The sequence below is a fragment of the Musca vetustissima genome, unplaced genomic scaffold (genome assembly GCF_032173495.1).
Source record: "Musca vetustissima isolate MV318-11 ecotype Yass unplaced genomic scaffold, APGP_CSIRO_Mvet_v1 utg15158, whole genome shotgun sequence".
Lineage (NCBI taxonomy): Eukaryota > Metazoa > Arthropoda > Insecta > Diptera > Muscidae > Musca > Musca vetustissima.
In genome coordinates, this window is record NW_026887821.1 from 221909 (window position 1) to 246772 (window position 24864).

The following is a 24864-nucleotide window of genomic DNA, read 5'->3' on the forward strand; positions in this document are numbered from 1 at the left end:
ATAAGGCTGGTAGTTTAAAGTCTTAAGGGCGAAAGACTGGGCAATATGAAATATAAATAAATAGAAACAAAATTATCTATTCATTTTAACAACAATGCGAATGATGAATATGATGCTAATGATGATAAAGATGATAGATGCAAAATTAAATGAATTAGTTCCTTTTTTCTTTTTTATTTATGTAATATTGTCTATGTAAAGTTGATTTGTTTGTTTGTAACAACACAGTATTCCAGAAACAAAAATTTTATATGTTTTATATTATTTTAGTAAACACTAAAAACAAACAAAAAATAATAAGTATATTTTATAAACACACTAGAGAGACACAGCAAAAATCCTAAAATAGGAAATAAAATGCAATTGTATATTGTTTGATTTGTTTTTTTTTACAACATAATTTTTTGTTTAAAAAATATCATTTCTCACTCTTTGAGTTAAAATTAAATGTAAATCAAAATATATATTCACGTATGTATAAATATATATATATATATATATAGGTAGTAGTAATATAATTATATATGCTTATGTTTATATTTTATTATAGTATAGTATAATTATATTTTATATATTTTATTTTAATAGTATGTATAAATTATTATCAATATCAATGCTATTAATTATTGTTTTAATTAATTAGCAATTAATTTATAGTTGAAAGAGTCCTAATAAGGGCTCACTAACTAATAAACTTAATAAATCAAAATCATAACTTTATGTTAAAAAATGAAATTTACAAATGGCTTATTCAAAAAAAAATTATTATATATTTTATATATAAGTATGTAAGAGTATTTGTTAAAAAAAATTTAACAATGCCTTATATAATAGTGATGAAATTATTACGAATGTTACATGGAAATAAATGTTAAAAAAATATATATATATGACATTATAATGGCTGATGAGAGAGAGGGAGGATTCATAAAAATTTAATAATTTGTTAAAATAAAATACATTTTCTTTTCATTAAACTAAATATATAAAATTAGTTTGTTATTTTATTTTGGACATAAAAACATAAATACATTAAAACTAATAATTACAAAAAATATCATTATTAATTTGTTATCTTTCATTAATACAGCTTGGCTCAATGTAGTATGGCCTATGTGTTTATTATGAGGACCAACATTAGTGTAATATAGTAGAGTTGTGCAAATATAATAATAAATTAAATATGAAAATTAAATGAAAAAATGTAGTACAGTACAAGGACCCATCGTTAAATCGAAAAATCGTTATAGTGAAAACTTCAGAAAAAGGTATATTATATTTTTAATAAATACTTTTTCTAAACCTTCATTACACATTCCCTGTCAGAAGCTTTTCTATCTTCGGAGGGATATAAGTGACAAATTATTGAAATTTAGATTAAAACCAGTGAAATTTAGATTAAAACCATCGGACGGGGCTGAACTATAATTCGCGATATTTGCATCGTCTTAATCGTTTAGAGGTCAACAGCTCCTCTTTCTTACCCTGGCATATTTTCCATACGATTGGTTTCGCTGACCTTCTAAATATTGGCCGACCCTTTTTAAGCCAGCAATTGTAAACAGTTGGCCAGATCCCTTAAAATTTGTGATTTTCGGTTTACATTAGAGGCGTCTAAAGCGACTAGAAACCCTACAATAAAACGGCTTTAGGGCCATTCCATTCCCTAAATATCACCTAATCACCACCGAAATTTTTAGGTGTCGTCCTTGACCGGAATCTTCCTTTAAAATTTCACACGTTCGACACGTTCACCTTCTAGTCTGTTAATGGTAATCATGTCATGATACGTAGACACCATCATTTTCACACAAAACTCCGGGCCATTATTGCGGACCGGAAAAACCAACAAAAATTAAGTATTTAATCCATTTCAACCCCTAAATATTAAACCATCTTTACAAAAAACAAGAGGGGTCTTCATTGGCCAGAACCGGTCCTACATACAAAATTTTGTGAAGATTGGTCCATAATTGTGGCCTGTATGGTGTTTAAAAATTATAATGACCTTCACAAAAACGTAAAATCTTGCCTTTTTGAAAGATATGATACGAAAAGAAGTTATTTTTCGCGAAACAATATAAAATAAGCGGCCTTCCTGTTTATCATGCACTAAATATCGTTCAGAACTTGGCTTACATTGACATGAAACCATGTTGTCGGTTCGGATGTTTTCAGGAAAAAAAACAAAATCTTAAGTAGCAGAAAAAATAAAAAAAGTAAATTTTAAAAAAATGTTTGGTACCAAAGGAGTGACTTTCAATATTAAAGGAGTGACGATTAGGCATAATGATCACTAATACACCTTTTGTGCAAAATTTCTAGCATGGCTTGAAATTTTTCAATTTATAACATGGTCAAATGCTTCAAATATTAATCTATTATATTTAATCTTATCAAATATTACAAATGTTGAAATTTATAAAACAATTACTTATTTAAATAACTAATTGTACAACTCTACTATTCACATTTATGTATGTATTTTGTAATAAATAATTATGGCAAATTGCATTTTGTAATATTTTTTTCTTTATGTTTGTTTTTTCTTTTCAACTGATTTTGAATATTTTGATTTTGTTGTTGTAGTAATTTTTATTTTTCTTGCATGTATTGTTAGTTAATATTTTTTTTTAATATATATTTATTTTTTTGTATGTTTTTTTGTTTAGTATAAAGTGTAAATATTTTATAGTAGTTCTTGTTGTTGCTGTTGTATGCATTTTAGTAGAAAAATATGTATGAATATATATATTCTGTTTAGTTTTATAATTTGTTAGTTTGATTAAATTGTTATTTTTTTAATTTTAGCTTTTCTTTAAATTTTTGTCGAAAATATATTTCGTTTGGATTTTTCTCTTTTCGTGTTTTGTTGGATGTTTTTAAGTGAAGTTTTATAAATACTGGAAGAATGAATGAATGAGTGAATGTTGTAAAAATTCTGTAAGATGTGTTCTTTGTTTTAATGGGATGCATAATGAAAATTCGAAAATTCTTTTTATACAAAATAAATTGAATGGCATTTATGTTTCAATGAGAGAATGATGCGAATGTTTATATAATGCTATTGTTAATTATTATTTGAATTGAGCATTTTCTATAAACTTGTTTTCCATAATAAATACATTAAGACAAATTTCTTAGATAAAATAGAAAAAATATAGGAGGACTTGTTTACTATTTATATTATTAATTGGTATATATACTATGTTAATAAACATGCGACACATAATTATGTATAAACCTTTTTTGTTTATTTCTTTCTATACATATATAAATGATCACCGTTGTGCAGAGAGAGATCATATTTCCAATAAAAAGTTTGAATTTTTCAACATATTTTTTTTATTTTTATGAAGTAATATTTTCATTGGAACAAACGTATACCAAATGATGCCAACAATGATTTGTTAGAAATTTGTTTATTTTAAATTATTTTCCATAAAAATTTAATAAAAATGCAAAAGTAAAAATAATAAACGAGTGATATGCACAAGAAAGGACATTAAGTTTCAACATAGCCCATAGAGTCAAGATCGGTTACAGAAACAGCACATATACTACTATGAAATTTGGATACCCCTTACCATGACTTTGTATCACATATATTTCTGAAGAAGTTTTCAACCTAACCACATACTGAAATGAGCCTAGAACCAAAAATAAATCTAGATTCGATATTAGAAAGTGGATACTCGCGAGGTTAAATTAATGTAGTTATTTGCTAGAACCCATGGTTAGAACGCGCTGCTGTACATCTTCGCCATACCGAAAACCGCGTATTTCACTCTAAAATGATTTGAAATAGAACTAGAAATTTGAAATACATAATTCGAACTCAATTTCAGATTATTTTAACTGAAGATTATATATTCCGAATACCAAACACCTTAAAACGTTTGGAATGATGTGAACCCAAGCAAAACCAAATTAGTGTCAAATCGATTAAAAAATTCCTAGAATAACGAATATTAAGACTACCGTTATATGGGTCTACCCCGAAAAATGAGTCAATATCGATAATTTTTTCGTTTTTTTGAGGATCCAAACCACTAAAGTACAAACAATTTGTTTGAAATACGTGGTAGAACATCTGAAAATGCCGAATTCACAAATTCACAACAAAAAAACTGACATTTGGAAACAGCCCAATAGATATGGTTCTTAATATTACCAAAAACCTAAAATTCCAACAGATTTCAAATCTAAAATTGTTCTAGGGATATATACCAGTTGTAATAAGCGACACTCGGGTATGAAATAGAAAACTATATAAAGGAATCCAACCCATAGCAAGCAAAAAACTACATGCACCGGGAAGACAATGCAATACATATTTGTCTTCCTAAATCCATTAACAAAATTATGCATCAAGTAACCACAAGTGGAACATAGGATTCGGAAACAAGTTGATCCGTCAAACACTGACAAGGAGCTCATTTACTATTCTATGAACTTTTGAACGTTTCTTCAAGAAGTTTTTGATAACGGGCGTGAATTTTTCTTTAAGAAGATTATGATAACCCGGCATGATGTTAACCTGTCCCAAATCACATTATGCCTTGTCCACAATGGGTACAACAACCTTGATCAACCTAAATCAAATATATGGATATATAAACCAATAAATATTGAAAAAATAAAATAAATTATTTTACCAAATAAATACATACATATTTAGTATATTTCATAATTTCATATTAAAATAAATATTTATTATTTTTTAAATAAAACGTTGTAAATCACAAAAAAGCTAGCAAAATAAATAATAAATCAATTTATAATTTAATTTTTTAGAAAAAAAATCATTTTCGTCAACAATTTTCAAAAAAAAAATTAAAAATTTGCCAACAGAAAATTTCGTCATATTTCGAATAGAATAACAGACATTGTGTTTGGTTTTTAATGTTTTAAAATTTGAATTTGTTTGCTTTCTTTTTTATTATAATTTATACATAATTTATTCGATACTTAAAAATATATTTATTTTACTGGGACACAATTCAGAATCGTTTGTTCCATGTTAAAATTGTTAAAAACAAAATAGTTATAGTTTTTATTTTAATTTAAAAAAAATAATTATGAAAACACAATATGACTCACTCTACAACTAGTGCTACTTGGGGGAGAAAATAAACTATCTACAAATAATTTTGAGATTTCTTTTCATTTTTCGAATCGGAGCGCTAATGTTTTTAAAACAAATTTAGCTTGCAATTTCACTCAAATCCTGTGTAGAGAGCAATGAAATACTAAACAGAAAGAGCTAACGAACGACGCAGCATCACAATAACATTCATTATTCTTCTATCCACGAAATAAAAAACCAAAAACCGGAAAGGATTTCCTTTTTTGTGTTTTGAGATCCTTGCTTCTTGAGTTAACCTGTTGCTACTACTACATGGCTAAACTTACAATATAGGACATTTTGAGCCAATTCCTTATATTTTTCTTCATTCTTTTCCTTATTCTCTTTTTATTATACTTCTTCTACTTGATTTCTTGTGACTGAGTGTGGTGTATTTTGTGCGTCTGTCTGACTGACACTTCACGTATGCGGTATTGTAGTAGTTTTTTTTTTTTGTTTTTTGTCGGGTACTCACAATTTATATAATCATTTGTGTTGTGTGTGTCTGTGCATTTGCTGCGTGTGTGTGTATGTGCGTTTTTAGCCTGTGTATGTGCGCTTGCGCTCTTTGTGCGCCGCATTAACTTATCTCTATACAGTCGTTTCGAATTTTTCCACCTGTTCATCATAAGCGTTTTGAAATTCGATGGCATTCTCAAAGGAATGTGGCTCATCGTGATATTGTTTGCTGTGATTCTTCAATAGCTTCATTAATGATGAGTGGTTAATTGGTGGAGGCGTTGATGTAAAATTAGGACCACTAGTGGGTAGAGGGGGAGGAGTTGTAGAGGTGATAGCCGTGGGAGTAGTAGTAGAAGACGTGTTAGTATTGGTGGCATTAGAATGGGGTGAGGGGGAGGAGGCAAAGTGCTTAAATAAATGAACTTCGCTGGTGACAGCATAAGCATTACCATCTGTACACGAATAGGATGAGGAATCGCCAGAAGCATTGGATGATGAGCCAAAGCCAATACCACCACCACCACTAGTACTAGCACCTCCGAGCGATCCATTGCCACTGCCAGTACTGGTTTTGCGTTGATGCGGCACAGCATAAATAGCACCCGCTGTACCGTTGCCATTGTTATGGGGGGCCAAACCCAGACCCAGGCAACTACTACTGCCACCCAGCACACTGATCGAAGCAGGCGCCGATGCAGTAGCAGTCGCTGCGGCACCAGAGGTGTTATTAAAGGCTGAGTTACCACTAACACTGCCACCACCACCGCCACCAGCGTGGTTAAAATAAACATCATTGACAACATACTTTGCGATATCTTTATTGTCTACTAACATTGAAGTTGATGAAGAGCATGAATTCTCTAAGTACAAATGTTCCATAGATTGTGAATTTTGTGCGGGCAGACGAACTTCATCTTTGAGTTTGAGCGATATGTATTTGTCGGGCACTAGGCCCTCTTTGCCATTTACCGTGCCCTGCCACCAGTCGTTCGACACCTGTTTGCGCAAAATAATACAATCACCTTTTGTCAGCGACAGCTCCCGGCTGGAGCGTGCATTGAAATCAAACTGGGCCACAGCTTCCAGAACTTCAGACTCATCTTCGGAGGGATAGGCATCTGATTCGGGATCTTCGGTCAACACCTCGGAAGGTGAATCACCCACGTCCATATCGAGCGTATGTGGGGAAATGTATTTCTCGTATTCGCATCCGCCCAACTCCTTGGGGAACAGTTCCTCGTGATAGATAATCATATTTTTGATTAGTTCGTTTACTTGATTCTGATACTGCACCTGGTCCTTGTCCTCGGGAGCTGGCATCAGGGTGGGTCCGAAGCAAATGGCCAAATTATACGCGTCCATCATATTCTCGTCGGCATACTCGGAGAGATGGTTGAGAAAGGAGAACAGATAGCGGATGACAATGACCACCGAGTTGGGCAGATTTTGCAAGAACTGTCTGATTCCTTTGACCATTTCGGCTTTGGTCTGCATTTCCGCTATGGAAATGAAACTCTCAAAATAGAATTTCGGAAAGAGTGGCACCCTCAGTTCTCTCAGATAGAGTTTCAAAACACCAGCCACTGAATTAATATCGGAAGCATCTGTGGTATCGGCCAACGGATCCTCACCGCGTTCAAAGGCTTCTCTGAAGTTGGTGATTTCCACCTGAGAACCCGACACACGGAATATGCCCTGGTGGTGTAAACCATACAGATTTATGACACGTATACAACTTCTTAAAATTAATGGTATCTCTTCTCCAGTGTTTTCCAAGTACTCCTCGAGGGAACCGCCAAATAGCTTGGGTCTTCCCGATTGGTTTTTGCGACCTATTCTCTTGCGTTTACTGTTGATGGGGTGATCGAGGATTTCCCTGGTGAATGCGGCATTATTGTCCGTAATCAGCATCTCCCTCAGATACTTGGCCTTAGCATCTAGACGCGCTATGCGCGATGTACCACGTATATATTCACGTATCTTATTTATATAGAAGTCTTCGACTTCCTCCTTCTCGGCCTTCAGTTTGGGATTGAAGGCCATCGAGGGACCGCCCTTTTGTAAAAGGCTCTTATTATGCTCCACAAAGGCAGGGCTAACATCACAGTCCTTGCTGTTGAAATGCTCCAGCAACTTGACCTCGGCCGTTTCCAAAGTCTTCCAAATCTCCTCGGACTCCGTGCGCAGCGAATTCAGCCTTTGGCCAATCACTTGCAGACGGGTCTCCATATCGACATACAACTCCTTCTGGACACTTTGCTCCAGCAAGTCATTGCTGAATTGTCCCTGGAATTCGAAACGTTTGGGTATCATAAACGCTGCATGATACTGTTCCATGAATTTCTGTTTGTCCTGCTGGCTATCGATTAGGTGTATGACATGAGCTAGATTATCGGCCTGGCTCAAAATGGCACGGGCTCGTCCCTGATCGGCGGTGACATGCATGACCAGGCAACGCGATATCATCGAACTGAAACCCAAATCCATGCAGTCGATAAGATCGCTCAGATCGTCGATGAAATATTTATGTATGGTGGTATTCGATGATTCCAAACACAGCTGATATTCGTTTTTAGCCTTCAACGCCTTCATGCGAGCATCTGAGTATTTGGTACGGCGTTTGAGTATCTCCTTTTCGATCATGCGGTATTTTTTACTGCTGCGCAGCTTCTCCTTTTGTATGGTCTGTTCCAATTTTTGTTGCTGGGCTTCGGCTGTCATCAGCTTGACCTCGGCCGCCTTCCACTCGGCTTCGTATTTCTGGTATGTTTTCATTGTGGCATATAACTCTTCCAACACCCGTAGGATTTCTTCGTGTATATCGTACCCAATGGAACGACATTTCTTATATATCCTTTGGACATCCTCTATGGTGGTCTGTAGCGACGACACAATATTTACCGAATACAATTCGGACAAGGTGGCATGATCTTTGCTCAGCGACTGTGTCTGTTCCAATAGGTGGGACCATGAGGCAAATGCCGAAAATATATGCCACTGTTCGCGTTTTTGTTTCTGTTCCTTGTGTCGCGCCTGTAGGCTACGCACTAACTTATCTAAATTTTTACTGTATTCCAGTTCCAGTTCACCCCTTCGTCGAAAGAGATCTTGCAGCTCTTGTATTAGGGATACTTGGGATTCGACACGACCATCTAGGCATCGTAAGTGTTCGTTTAATTGCTGTCGTATGTTATTGAATAGAAACACCTTGCGGGTGGATCCAACTCGTTTCATGGGACTTTTTAATTCTTGTTCGTTTTCGTCCATGTTTGTGGCTGCTGTTGCTGATGTGGTTGATGATCTTTTGTGGGCACTTTTTCGCTTTGCTTTACCTCGCTGCTTTGTTTAAATGCTTCGTGTTGTTCTTTGTCTTCCTTCGTTTTATTTCTTCTTGTAAGTTTCAGTTACACTAAACGCTCCTGGTTTTGGTTTTTTGTTTATTGGTGTTGATTGCCTGCCTGCCAGGCGCTGCTGCGATAGTTGACTGCTTGGCTGACTGTTGAATAAGTCCAACCGTCTGCTGGCTGATTCTTAATGCTTGCTTTGCCACTTTTTTAGTTTTGTTTTTATTTTCTCATTCTTGTGGTGGCCTGTTCTCGTCGTCGTTGTTTGCTGCTATGCTATTCTTTCTGTTGCTGGAACTCTGAAATTAAACATAAAGGAAAAAAATAGATAAATTTTTGCCGCTTGATATGGTCAACTTTTTCAGCTTGTTCTTTTGTATTCTTTATAGGTAGAATAAAGGGTGGTGGTTGGATTAAATGGATGAATGGACGGACGAATAAAAGCATTCATGAGTTCAGTTAGTTAGCCAACTGTATGCTGTGTGTGTGATTGTTTGTTTGTGTTCACGTTTGGACATTGTCGTCGTTTATAGCCATCCAGTCAGTCAGCCAGCCACTGCTGATTTAAATGCCAACTGTCTGTCTAAATGCTTGCTGGGTTGGTGTAAAGTCGTGCCGTTGCATTCATATCCATACCGAGAACAGATTGGGTTGGCGGGGAGGAAGTTTGTATGTTTTTTGTCGTTGCTCTTGCTTTATGTAATTCCTGTTAATGTGATTTATTGAAACTTATCTATTCAAATAAGTAGTAGGCTTAACACATGGAATGGAAGACATGTAATAAAAGACATAACCAATTGTTTCAGAATAATGGGGGAGGAAGAGAGAGGGAGGAGGGCGTAAAATAGAGGAGCACATCAAATTAGTTTTATTGTTTTTTTTTTTTTTTTTTTTGTTCTGTCGAAAGTAAAAGAAAATTTCCATTTCCTTAAGTATTTTATAGATAAAAAGGGAGTTAATTTTAAAACAGTGGCATGTGCTGATCATAATATGTGTAAAAATAACCATTAAAAATAATGGGATTTTTAGATTACTAGCTTGGGTATATAACAACATTAGGCAATCTATTTTCGAATAATGTCAACTTTGGCTACAGTATTTTGCCGTTATACTCGTGGATTTTAACGTATGGAAATGTTTACGAGTTAACACAACACATGGTGGTACGTCACACCATACGGAGTATGTTTCTGCTAAAAAATATCAGATTGCGGCAGATGTCAAATATCAGATGCAACAGTTTAAGACAATGTTGCCTAAGCGTCGTAATATATTTGATCGTAGACCAACACAACACATGGTCGTACGTACTGGGTACGTAGATGCTAAAACATGTTCAACTTTCCAATGAAAATATCAGATGTAGACAGGCAATCATATGTCTTGTCGTGGACAAAAAATATATTCCATCGTGGACCACCTGAAAGACCTTTTCAAGTTTTTTTTTTCATATAATTAGGGTGAATTAGGGTGTTCATTTTTAATTGTTCTAAAATTCAGCCTATTATTTGTACTTGTCTAATGGGAAATTTTTGTTGTTGTTTTTTTATTATCCACATTACACACAGATCTATATTACTGACAAAATCTTTGCGGTTTGAAGAAAACAACTCACTGTCAACATTTATAGCGTTAGATTTGTGGTTTTGGCGGTTATGTGACATTATGACAATAACAACTACATCTCTTTTCTCATGAATAATACAAATATATTTACAAACTGATAAACTTCACAGATTGGATATTAGTGAAAATGTATTGAATACAGGACTTTTTGATTTCATCAATATATCTACCGAACTACAATAATATTATTTTCACTGTGTTATTCATCCAAAACATTCCACAACAATAAACAAAATTTGATAAATCCCAAATTATTACTTGTCAATAAGTTTTTTTTTTTTTTTTTTTTTGATAACAAGTGAAATTCCTTACGTACAATGATAACACTAAGCATACAGTTCAAAAATAACAACTAATAACTTTTTATTGTTATATTGTGTCATTTGGTTCAAATGATGATGTTGTGGCTTCGATTTTAGAACCTCTATTATTAAGATGGGGCAAATTTTTTTTCTTATTCATGTTGTAGAATTGTTACATTTATTATAAATAAATACATTTTATATGGTTAATTGAATGATGCGATCATGGGACATTGAAATTACTATTAATAAATAAATATATGTATACCTTCGTAGGTTCTAATATAGACATTACGTGGAATTAAAAAAAATTTATGACAAACGTTTTGTTTATTATTTATACAAAAATTGTTTTATAAAATGTCGATTTCTAAAAACATTCGACACTGTGCAAATAAAATAATGATACAATTTTGGTAATCTAGTACCTGTCGTAATCCAAGATTCTAAACTGGCAATGAATTGATCATAAAGCTACTGTAGCATACTTCATCACATGCCGCAAACTTTGAGCAACTTTCGAGTGCTTAAATCAGTTCAAAATTGTTGCCAGATCGAAACAACATTTTCGATCTGACAACTCCTTTATATAAAAACAGGTGTTCAATAAAGATGCATCCGCAATTTTTTACAATGGAAACATTAGAAATGCGGGATTTCATTGTAAAAAAATGCGGATGTGTCTTTTTTGAACACCAGTTTCTTTATGAAGGAGTTGCCAGATCGAAACAAAATGTGTCTCTGTGTTCATAACAGAGATGGAAGTTTCCAATACACTTAATTTTTTTTGTTTATACCGCGCTTTTTCTGCTAAGCTAAGAACTTTCCGAACTGCCCTCGTAAAATAAATATACGCAAAATTATTTGCAATTTTCCAATACTCAATAAAAAATGCGAAAATGTATGACATGTTATGATTTATTTCCAAAATCGAGTAGGTATTGCCACGAAATGTTTGTTTTATCCATTACATAGTAATTTCTTCCAGACGAATGCTGTGGAATGGTTTTCATTTAAATTGTATTTGAAATATCATTACAAATATTTCAGGTAGCTATGCCCTACCTGCCCTTCACTAACACAACATACGACTATAACATTAGCTTATTGTGTAAATGCAGAAAGGTTTCAACACTAATCAACAATGAAAATGATTTATTTGGACTAGGGGCTGCCACCCCAACTCCTACATGTCAGTGCCGTACTATTTAAATCTAGGAGAGGGATGTCTTGCCCGAACCCTTTTGGTCCGCGACGGAAAGGACACCCGGCTTTGGTTTTGAAAAACAACATTTTACCGTGTAACTTCGTTTTTGTAAGTGAAGTATGATGGGATACGGAATAAATCCCAGAAACTTGTAATATAGCGATTGTTGCAACGTGTTTCGGAAGAATATCACTAGAAGCGAAGGTGTGTGACTTGTGTTCAAATCTTCAGAACCTCTGCCTTTCTGAAATTCCACAACCACCTGCCGGCATTGAGATGTATGAGGATGATTGTAGGCTTATGAAGATATACACATGCCCAATATTCACCAAATAGACAAAGGAAATTTCGATCACAAACTACCCAAAAGTGTATTGACTAGATCTTCAGAGTAGTTGAGATTTTCACTTGAAATTTTAAGGAAACGGTCTTAAGAAGGTATAGGTTCATATTAAATAAAATAAATTTTCGAAAACGTGACGGGGAGACGACCTCACATGTCAGGAATAAGACCTCAAGTCGCCACAGCTTCTGGCTTGATGACAGAGCGGTACGCATATCTTACCTGTCAGAATGCAGTCCCGAGGACTGTGACACAAGTATCTATGCATTTTTTATTATTATTATTAGAATTCTTATTCTTGGAATTCTTAAGAAAACAGTGACCCAGGCTATAGACCAATACCACGGGAATGCAGAGAGATGCCTAAACAAACGACATTAGTCCAATTAAGATCAGGACTCTGCAGCCGTCTCAATTCGTATCGGGCCCAAATTGACAATCAAATACCATACTATATGTAGACTTGAACCATAGGATATGTTGCTCATTTGACTCCAACAGATCTTTAGTTGGAGACGATTCAGATTATATTCCTTTTGAATCTTGAAACAGGAGGAGTCGGATCGAAATGAAAACACAACAAATATGTATAGATGTGCTACCACAACAAAAATATTACAAACAGTCCCTAAAAGACGATATTATTCAATTCTATGAACTATATAATTATAATGACGGTTAAGGAAACACGTAAATTGGTCGCAATAAGCGATATGTCGATATATCAACGAAATAATATTAAGGACAGAATTTCTATCGGGTCTTTTGGTTGTTGCCGTTATACCCGTTATGTCGTTATATCTTACTGAATTGAATACGCTTTTATCTAAACGTTAACCATTGTATTTTTAAAACAAATATAGTATCCAACGCGGTAATGCGACATAATCTTAAAAACAGTGAGCGGAGCAGTATAGTCAGATGGGGCCGACCATACGATACCCTACACAACTACCACGGAACTCTTACTTTCTGCGGATGTTTGTTCCGAGCCTTGACAATATTTCGTGATATTTGCACCCTCTTGCATAGTTAGATGTCAACTAATATTCAACACAATCCTTCTAATTACTTGTCCATATTCCCTTCATCGTAGTTTGTGTTGTGATGTTCGGCTTATAATTATGGCCTACATGTCGACTCGGAAAAAAACACGAAAATTAAGTTTTCGGTCCATTTCATCATATAGACGTTACCCTTGAGCATAACTGGAACTTTGTGGAAATTTTCAAAGTGATCAGCGCTATATTTAAATGTAACTCCCACATCCGAGTACATACAACAATATAATTGGTATCAATTTAAAGGTCAACCACTCCTCCTGGATATTCTATGAACTTCTCGGGTCTATGTCCTTCAAAAGTAAATATATAATTTATCAAAAGAAGCAGGCTTATTCTGTGGCCCGATCTCCTTCTACATGTAAAATTTCGCGATGTTAGGGCCATAATTGCGGCCTTTGGAGCGACCAGAAAAACCGACAAATAATTAACTTAGTTCTGTAGGGTATAAAAAGTAATACTCAAGAATCTGAAACATACGCCGATGGACAAATACGATGAAATCTCTCTATCTCCATTTTGAATCATTGCATTATTTTAAGAAAAATAGTCAATTTGTAATTGTAATATTTTTTATTTTACAGGTGTTTACATATGGCCTGCCAAGTAGTCGTATTTTAGGGAATGAACAATAACAAATTTTTTATTACAATAACAAATTGCTGTTGTTGTTTTCAGATTTGGTTTCTACGTCATTTTACTGAAAATAAATACAAAATTTGTTAAAAATGGTTTTGTGTTAAATGGCAATAAACAAACATATGTACATACGTACATGTTTAATTTGCAAAAATTAAGTATATTTTGAAAATAGCTGAAGTTAATCCAATTTTAAATTAGATTGTCTGTTAAGTCTGGATATACAAAACTATTTAGAACTTCAATCTAGCATAAAACCCTTTCTTTTACTTATTTCGCATTTTCTATTAAAAATAATAGTTTGATAAAAAGAAATATATGTACGTACACACTCATATGTATATATACATACATATTTTTTTGTTAAATGAATTATTAAATATCCCATTTGCGACAATTGATAAAGACCGTTAAACGTCATATCAATTCGCCTACATACATAAATACACAAACAAAGCTGACAGCAGTTGCCGGTTAAATGTTGTGTGTGTACTGGAGCAGGCTGCCTGTAGCGGCAGCAATAACAAAAACAACAGCAAAAAGTATTAGTCGCTGCTGTTGTCGCAGTAATTTGCACAATTGTTTGGAACCGCCACCACATCTTTTTCACTGGATAAGCCTGTGACAATAGTTGTGTGCAGCAGCAAATGATGTGGAATGTTTGTGTTTGCACCACAAGGAAAAGAGAACAAAAACACTGTGGTGTATTGAATTAATTTAATAGAGGAAGGCTGGCACAGGCAGTCCATATTTGTTGTTGCTGCTTTTTTGGATATGTGTTTTTGTTTCTATCGAATTAGGATTTTATGAATGAAGATCTAGAACTGAAAGCAAAAACTTGATAATTGTAATTGTGAAATTATTGCTATTATGACTGACCAAGGGAGACCGACCGTATGACGTCTGGATAATTGTGTAAACATACGAAAACACACACATGAGTGTGTACATTGCTGCGATTGTTGTGTTAAACCAGGGCAAATAAGCGCCAAACCACAAATTGTTTAAAATAATTAAAATAAACGTGCATATGTTTATTGTTGGTGTTTTTCACATTTTGGATTGTGTAAATCCAATTTCATCTCTTCAACATCATCATCGGCCAGCCTCACTAGCTATTTTGCATCATATGTTTGTACGTAGTATCCCATACAACTGAAATGACGACGTCAACGAAGACGACGGCAACAGCGACTATGGACGGTGGGTACGTACGTTTTGGAGCACACAGGTATATACATACACATTATTTACTACATACTTATATATGCATGTATTTCGTCGTCGTAGCCGTCGTCTTCTGCTTCAGTTCCATAGTTTTTAGTATACCGACACAAATCCACAATGCTCCTTGAGAGAAGAAGGATGAGAAGTAGGAGGTGGCGGCGTAGTGAGGAGTCATCTTCGCACATATGTTCGATTATGATAACTCTCGAAATGATTCCATGAATGAAAACAATATTGAAGATACACATTATAGCAAGACCACTGTCCGCCCTTTCCATATCAGGAAATATAGGCGATTATAGAAATTTATTATTATTAATGTTGTTGTTGCTACTCTTGTTGTTGTTTGTAGCAGCCACTCGAAGGGGACCTTCAGCCACTTACCTTCGATAATAGGCAATAAATACTTGAAAATGTGCGAGCAGAAGAGTACACAACTATAGAGAGCAAAGCAAGCTAGCAACTATGGCTGCTGCTGATGGATGTGGGGTTGAGGTTGAGGGTGTGGGACATGAAATCGAAACACAGAAGAAAAGAAAAAGTAAACACAAACATAGGCAAGCAAAATAACAAAAATAACACAACACATGTTTCTCCGCCATCTCCTTTGATATTCTACACATTGATTATTACTACACAGCTACGCCGACACCAGCCCAGCAGCCACATGAACGAAGAACAGAACAAATGGTTGGCATTTCCCCGTTCATGTGTTTATTCCACACATCATCATCAGCACCATCGTCGTCATTCGAACTATCCCCCACACACCACAACTAAAGGCCAACCATCAACAACATCATCCAGCATCCATCTACATTTAAATAAGTCAGGCGGTTAAGCCACTTGAGATTGGAAATGGAATCATTGAATTTTGTACTGAAAAATATGTGCACTTTTTTCGCCATCCATCCATCCAGCCAGCCACCACCACCACACCACGAACAACGACAATGAATTTAGGAGGAGTCTGTTGTGGTTTCATATCTTTCTTTTTTACATTTGTTTTTTGTGTTCTTTTCTTCGTCGTCTTCCTTTTTGTATGTTGTTCGAGGCGCGGCGCAGCGCAGCTGAGAACAGTTCGGCGGCGCTTGTCTATATTTACCTCCTTGGGGATGAGAGCTTTGCTTAAAAAATTGTTTAAGCTATCAACAAATTATTGTTGTTGTTGTTTAGTCGTCGTTGTTGTTGCTGCAGCTGCTACCGCTACTGCCGTTGCTGATATCGATAACGTTCGCTTGCTTCCTGCTGCAACTGCTACTGCCATCCAATGTTTGTTGTATTTTGATTGTTGTTTATGCTACTGCTTACAACAACTTTTATTTTTTTTTTAACTATATTTTCTTGTTACTTTTTGCGGCAAGTTCGCTGTTGCTTCACTTAGTTATCTGGCAATTCTAAAGAAAGCATTAACACAGACGTCGACAACTTCGGTTACACACCACATTACTTCTTCACAACGGCAACAACAAAACAATTATTGTTACCATTGTTTTAAACATTTGCAAAGAAGTCGAAGAAGAACAAGAACATATATTTTAGCAAATTTTGATTCTTTTTGTTTTAAACTTTTAATAATAATAGGCTAGCCTGCGAGAACCACGACCGAACGACCGACCAATGTACGAGGAACGAACGTTTATATGTTTCTTTTGTGCGATCTCTTTATGTACATATTTCTTCTTGCTACTGCTTGCTTTTTTGATTTTATGTGTATGTATTTTATATGTGGTTGGTTGTGTAGTGTGGATATTTAGATATTTCACAGTAAAAGCACCTTTTTTCTTTTCCTTTAATTCTCTAATTCTTCTTTTCGTAATTTTGTTTGTATATTGTAGTGGATTCTTAATTCGTTTATTATTTTTGTTCACTTTTATTACAACTATTTGTTAGTACGGATGCATTTTATTTAAATTAATTTAAAACAAAAACGCTCGACGAACACAACCTTCTTTGTTCTGGACTTTTCAACGACTGAAGAACAAGACAAATTCAAAAACGTTCCACCTGCTAACGAATGGGCGGAGAAGACAAAATGGCCGATAAAGATGAACTCAAAGTGGGACAACCGAAAAGTTTACGAATGAGGTGGGATGGAGACTAAAGGAAACCGTGTTGTTTACAACACACACACTCACAGCAGCTGCAGTCAGAGAACCGAGCCATATTGTTAATGAGTGACGGCATTGTAATATATACATGTCGACTACGTCGAAAATCTCGAAATCGATATTGATTTGACAAAATCAAAAGATCAAAAAGTCAATTTTTTTAGTCAAAGGCAAAAGTGGAATATTCTAAAAGTCGACTTTTACTCACGACTACATATCTCCCTACTATTAAGATTCTCTAAATGACACTAAACAGGAAGTCATAAAATTACTGGTTGTTGGCGGCGTTGCCCATGAAATAGGTAGAAGTACGTCGATTTTTGACTAATATTTTAATCGAAATGAATACGCCCATTAAGGGGACCCCCCCATTCTCGGGGTCAATTTTTTTTTTTTTTTTTTTTTTTTGATTTAATTCGAATCTACACTAATTCAAGAATGTCCCAAATTTTTTTACAAATTTTCAAGTGAAAATCTCAAGAACTCTTGAAGATATAGGCGATTTATTGTGTCAGCATCAAGTCACGGCTAAAGGGCTTCTCAAACTTTAAACGCGTTTTTCTCTTTTGTGAATGGCGGGCACGATAACTCAAAAACTAATAACCCAATCGATTCCAAATTTTTACACGTTTCTCTGTGAGTGTATAGCTATCGTATGTACTAGGATAAAGCCAATCGGTCATGGTATAATAATAGAAGGTAACAGCAAGTGTTGTTGTACAAAAAACGATACAACAACCACATGGAAATTTGTTGTTGCAAGTTCTACTAGTGTCAACTCATTTGACAGAAAAATGTAAACAAACAAACAAATTATCATCAAATTTTTTTTATTTTAAAAATGAAATATTTTCGAATCCTCAAAATAAAAATTGAAAAACATGAATGAAAATCTATCAAATTTATATTTCTATCGCTTCCACATCTTTCCTATAATTGAGCCATTGCTATATATATGTGTAACTCATATGAAAATGCTGGGAATAGCGAGTTATTCCTTGAAGAAAGATTTGCTTCCTCAAACTTTCCCAGCAGGCAGATTGAGTAAATTAAATACGGGAGCACATTTAATAAAGAACAATTTCAAATTGTATGCGTTCCCAATTTTCCTGTTGGGTGATTTTTAAAAACATAATTTGTCAAATTCATATTGACACTAGTATTACGTTGGAATCAAATCAGCTGGGATTTGCTGTTACCTTTTATAATTGTACCATGCCAATCGGTGAAGATATTCCTTTTTTTAACTTGGTTTTTGGTCAAAAATTGGCGATTTCCCAAAATATTTTTTCAAAGGTCCGCCATTTTGTTAATTTTTGAGCGAAGTCAATAATCCTAGTTCATACGAGAGCCAGACATGTACTCTTTCTAACAACGTTGGAATTTTCGGATTCCGATGTTCCTGTGAGGAGTTATCATGCCCGCCATCAAAAATAAGGACTTCTACTTAATTACAAAAAACAACAACAAAACAATTACAAAATTTTTTGTAAATAATTTTTCCTCTCTTTTAAATCTTCAAATATATATGTGCAAAGTTACAAACCTTAACAATCATTGGTATTGATTTACCAGCCCATTGAAAATCTTGAAAAATTAAAATCGAGAATGGGTGGGGTTCCCTTAAGGCATATTTATGCTATGTTCTGACGGGCATTCGAACAACGTAGTTCGCTCTCAGATGGCCTTTTTCCGTACTGCAAGAATCTACTACTTTGTACTACGATAACAAATTTTCCTTTATGCTATCGAAGAAAATAGTAAAATCGAGTAGATTCTTGCAGTACGGGAACAGACCAAGAATTACATACATGAATTAACCCGTTCATACAACACTATTCTTAATTCATGTCATCAGAGTTTTCGTTATCAAATTTCTTGTTTCTCCTTTTACACCGAAATCTCAACTTATTTGTGTGTTTTTAATACATTTTTATATTTTCTCAATTCAAATGTCACGTACTGTCACATTTAAAAATTTTGAAAATTTTTTGTTTGAGTTTCCCCACATTTGTTTCTTGTTTTGTACGCTAATTAGAACCAAGGGAAAAGAAATGCATATTCTATTATGTAGAAAACAAAATTTACATTGTGCTGCATATATAATATCTATACAATTTATTGCTTTTCATTCATCATTTTTAATTTTTCTGAAAAAGTTTGAAAATTTTATAAATATTTTCATGCTGTCAAAATTAATTTATTTTCGATAAATACTCTCAATTGTTAGGGATGGGACAAATTTATTGGTTATTCAGAGAGTGTTTCGAATTGAACAACGTACAAAAGTCGGTGTTCGCTCAGACAATTTTGTATGGGGAACTAAGTAATTACTTCATAATTAAGGGTCGAACAACGAATGAGAGAGCGAACGACCCTCGTCTGTACATGGCATTACAAGGTAGTGAAATCCAGTAGATATACGTTATTAATTCCATTACATATATGTCTAATAAATCCTCACAGAGGTTGCTAGCCCGTTTCCAGAACATTAAAGAATTTGCTGCTTATTGAGATTTTCCATTTCTTCTTTAAATAAAACTAATATATATTTTTATGATTTGTTTTCAGAACACCTCTACCTTGTTGGCTATATTGTCAGAATAAATAAAAAAATAAAATTAAATTTTATAGGACATCTGTTTGTACTGTAGAGTTGCTTATGTTTTTTCCAACCAAAAATTAAGACAACTCCATTATCCATTAAATAATGTACACGATTTAAATCTGAAGAAATAAACAAAAAGATATTTATATTTAAAAAAAATTGAATTTTTAGTTGCTTTAGTTGTGACCACCAGTATATATATACAATTTTTTATCTTTATGATATCGTGTAAAATTAGTAAATTCTTATAGTTCTGGAACAAATCATATACTAAACATTTCGATTAGTAAAATATCGGTTTTGCAAACCGTGTTGATTTATGTCAATTTTGTTTTTATCACGACAATCATCAATCAATTTCTTTTCATTCTTCTTTCGCAAAAACAGATTTTGTGCGTGTGTGTGTTTCACAAAGAAAGAATTTCAAACTGCCGGTTACGATACGATTTTATTCCATTGTTTCCGATTGTCATTGTCAGATAACAACGCAAAGTTTTGGACAGCTCCCACCTCCCATCCTATAATGGCCACATCAAAAATTAAGCATTTATTATCCTTCCGCCTGCCCAAGGAATTACTTCCCCAACATTATGAATTAAGACTGCAGCCGGATTTGTTGAATAAAACATTTTCGGGGAATGTTAAAATAAGACTGCAAATACTAAAACCGATCTCGTTTATACCGGTGCATTCAAAACTACTTACCGTTGAGACCAAAAATGTCCAACGGATATGTGACAATTCTGTGGTTACTGTGACACCGTCGCTGACCTACGATCATCCGGAATTTGAATATTGGGTAACGGAATTCGCTGAACCTTTAGATGAGGGAACGTATTCCATTGAATTGGCATTTAGTGGTTCTTTAGTGGACCGCATTGTTGGCTTCTATCAAAGTTCCTATTTGGATAAGGTGCGCAACGTCAAACGGTCAGTATGCAATCTGATAATATATATGTTTTCTCAATTGTGATGATTTATTGGCAATTTAGTTTTTCCCAATACCGCCTTATCATGTTATCGTAATAACAATGATTTATTATTGTTTTTTTACAATTTTGTAAAGCAGTGAAATTTATAAAAATGGAGATTCTGATCATACTTTATTTTTTCTTTAGATCAATAGCTACATCAAAATTTGAACCTACATATGCTCGACAAGCATTTCCTTGTTTTGATGAACCTTCCATGAAGGCTAGATTTGCTGTCACTCTAGTAAGACCAACTGGTGATGGTTACCATGCCCTTTCCAATATGAATGTGAAGGTAATTAGATTGCTGATATTTTTTAATTTATTTTATATTCTAAAATTTTATTTTCATTAATTTCAGTCCGAAATTGATATTGAACATAATTTAACCATGGTCAATTTTGAAGATAGTGTTCCCATGAGCACCTATTTAGCATGTTTTATTATATCGGATTTTGCCCATCAAGAGAAAACTGTACGTGGCATATTGCCAAATGCAGCAGATTTTCAAATGCGTGTCTTCTCGACATCGGCCCAAGTTGACAAAGTCAATTATGCCTTAAATGTGGGTGTTGGCATAACTGAATATTATATTGAATATTTTAATGTTTCATATCCTTTGCCCAAACTTGATATGGCTGCTATACCCGATTTTGTCTCGGGTGCAATGGAACATTGGGGTTTGGTTACATATCGTGAAACAGCATTGTTGTACGATAAGACAATTAGTTCGAGTGCTAATCAGCAGCGTGTGGCCACAGTTGTTGCCCATGAATTGGCCCATATGTGGTTTGGCAATTTGGGTAAGTAATTTAATTATTATTACTAATTGTTTTCTATATATGTATATGAAAATTTTGTTTTCAGTTACAATGAAATGGTGGAATGATTTGTGGTTAAATGAGGGATTTGCCACACATATTCAATATAAAGGTGTTAATCATGTCCATCCTAATTGGGATATGGTAAGTAGATGTGTATTTTGTATGCAGATGTTAGTAGTGGCATTTTGAATGACTTTCATGTTCGTCCTCAGACTCAGAAGCAATGTATGAGATATATTTTAAATTCTTGATATCAAATTGTTATGTATATTTTTACTCCTTATTTGTCTCCAATTCCAATCCAAACATAACCTCATTCCTTAACACATTCAGTACTATACTAACATGAAGCAGAAAATAATGAGCGAAATTTCATATATTCATATAAAATTATACGGCGATTTCGTTTTTTATTCTATCTTGTTTATGTAGTTGGACCAATTTATTATTTCCGAATTGCACGGTGTCATGAAACTAGATAGTACCCTCGCGTCTCATCCCATTGTCCTGACTGTTGAAAATCCTAATCAAATAACCGAATTATTTGATAGCATAACATATTCGAAAGGTGCCTCTGTAATACGAATGTTGGAGGATTTGGTTGGTTCTGAGAAATTCCGACAAGCCACCACCAATTATTTGAACAAATTGAAATATTCAAATGCTGAAACGAATGATTTCCTGAGTGAAATAGAAGCGTTGAAATTTGATTTTGGTGTTAAGTAAATGACACAAATATTTATTTAAATAGCTTAGCACCATCGATAATAATTTAATAATATTTTATATGCAGACTTATTATGAGAACGTGGACAGAACAAATGGGTTTACCAGTAGTCGAAGTTAAACGTCAAGGCGATGTATTTGTACTACAACAAAAACGTTTCTTTGCTAATCCAGAGGATTATAATGGTACCTATGATGACTCACCATTCAAGTAAGTTCCAATGATATGTTTCCAGGAAGGGTATTTTTATTCATTTAAGTAACAAATTTATTATAGCTATCGTTGGTCAATACCCATTACCTACTTTACAAATACCAACACTGAAGTTCAACGTACCATACTAAACTATGATGACCAGGAAGGTATGTATATTTGTAATATAATTTGGACTCATACTTGCAGAGGACATAACCCATTACCTTTCTATTTCTCTAGTTACTCTTAACATTCCCAATGAAATTGAATGGATTAAATTGAATAAAAATCAAGTGGGATATTATCTTGTCAATTATCCCCTTGATATATGGCAAGCACTTATCAATACATTAATATTCCGACGTGGTGATTTTACAAATGCTGATCGTGCCCATTTGATTAGTGACGCTTTTGCCCTGGCCGATGCTGGGCAATTAGATTACACTATTCCTTTGGATTTGAGTAAATATTTGAGAAAGGAATTGGATTATGTGCCCTGGAGTGTGGGCGCATCACGTCTTAAGAACATAACGAATTTACTTTATTCCACTGATATCTATAGTAAAGTTGTTAAATATGCACGTTTGCTTTTGAAGAATGTATGTGAATCTGTGACATGGGAAGTAAGTGCAGATCATTTGCAAAAGTATGTATATGCACGTTTGTTTTTTTAATTCAAATTTATTCCATAACAAATAATGGTTTATAACTGCAGTCTTTTACGTGTCACTGTGCTTAATTCGGCATGTAATTATGGTGATTCGATGGCCTTAGAAGAAGCTGGCAAACGCTTTAAAACTTGGCTGAACAATCCCTCGCAAAGACCCCATCCCGATATTCGTTCCATTGTTTATTACTATGGCATGAAGAGTGTGGGAAATGAGCAGAACTGGAATCAAGTTTGGGATATTTTTGTTAATGAAACCGACGCCCAGGAAAAAGCTAAACTTATGGAGGCATTGGCTGCCATTAAAGAGCCATGGATATTGCAACGGTATGAAACTATTCCGTTAATTTAAATTGTTTATATTTCATCATTCATACTCTCACATTTTACTTTTGCAGTTTCATCAACATGTCCTGGGATGAAAACAATGTCCGTGGCCAAGATTATTTCACGTGCATGCAATATATTTCGGAAAATCCCATAGGACAACCCTTGGTGTGGGATTATGTACGTGAAAATTGGCCAAGTCTGGTGAAACGATTCGGCATCAATGAACGTTATTTAGGTCGCATGATACCGGCAATAACATCACGTTTTACTACCCAAACAAAATTAGAAGAAATGGAAGCATTCTTTAAGAAATATCCTGATGCCGGAGCAGGTACTGCTGCCCGCAAACAAGCTTTGGAAACGGTTAAAAATAACATTAAATGGTTACAAGTGAATCAAGAGCCAATACGGAAATGGTTGGATTCTCAACCTGATTTATAGAATCGAATTAAAAATAAATAAGGTATAATTATTGATATTGGTTATGTAAAGTGGATTATTTTTTTAAATAAAGGAGTGGACCCAAAAATGTTTTTTTACGCTCTGTAATTCACAATTATGGAACGAAACTCACGAAATTTTACATGGAACAAATGACCAAGTAACACACCAAATTCACTGTTACATAAATTATTAATTACAACTTACAAGTAACTGCCAGAATTTCAATTGTATCGATTGACAGTAGACTCGAAACAACTGTGAAACTTGAGAACTACAGCTTCCATGTAGTCAAAGATTTTATGTACCTTGGTACCGCCATAAATAAAACTAATGTCATCAGTTTTGAAATTCGGAAAAGAATAGTGTTGACCAACAGATGCTACTATGGTCTAAGTAAGCCATTTAGAAACAAGGCCACCTCTCGCCAAACAAAACCCACTCTCTACAACACGCTGATGCTACCCGTACTGGTGTATAAATCAGAAGCATGGGTACTTGCGCAAGCAGATGAGGTAGCTCTTGGAGTGTTTAATAGAAAAAAATTCCGAAAAAAATCTATGGGCCGATCTGCGTCGATGGTGAATATCGTCTTCGAATGAACCATTAGTTGTACTATCTATTCTCGGACATCGGCATTGTCAGATGTAA

The 24864-nt window shown here is 34.3% G+C and overlaps 2 protein-coding genes across 2 annotated transcripts; one reads left to right on the forward strand and one right to left on the reverse strand.

Annotated features, from left to right (window-relative positions):
* Nucleotides 1-5654: 5654 nt before the first annotated feature.
* On the reverse strand, nt 5655-8883 carry LOC133335546 (SLIT-ROBO Rho GTPase-activating protein 1-like). Its single transcript, XM_061543857.1, has one exon. The coding sequence runs from the start codon at nt 8855-8857 to the stop codon at nt 5720-5722; it is 3138 nt and encodes a 1045-aa protein (XP_061399841.1). The 5' UTR covers nt 8858-8883; the 3' UTR covers nt 5655-5719.
* An 11698-nt stretch (nt 8884-20581) lies between these two features.
* LOC133335545 (glutamyl aminopeptidase-like) lies at nt 20582-24213 on the forward strand. Its single transcript, XM_061543856.1, has 10 exons — nt 20582-20988; nt 21177-21324; nt 21391-21832; nt 21897-21994; nt 22286-22575; nt 22647-22790; nt 22857-22942; nt 23016-23421; nt 23491-23769; nt 23841-24213. Exons 1-10 carry the CDS (start codon nt 20582-20584, stop codon nt 24211-24213), a joined length of 2673 nt encoding a protein of 890 aa, XP_061399840.1.
* Nucleotides 24214-24864: the final 651 nt, after the last annotated feature.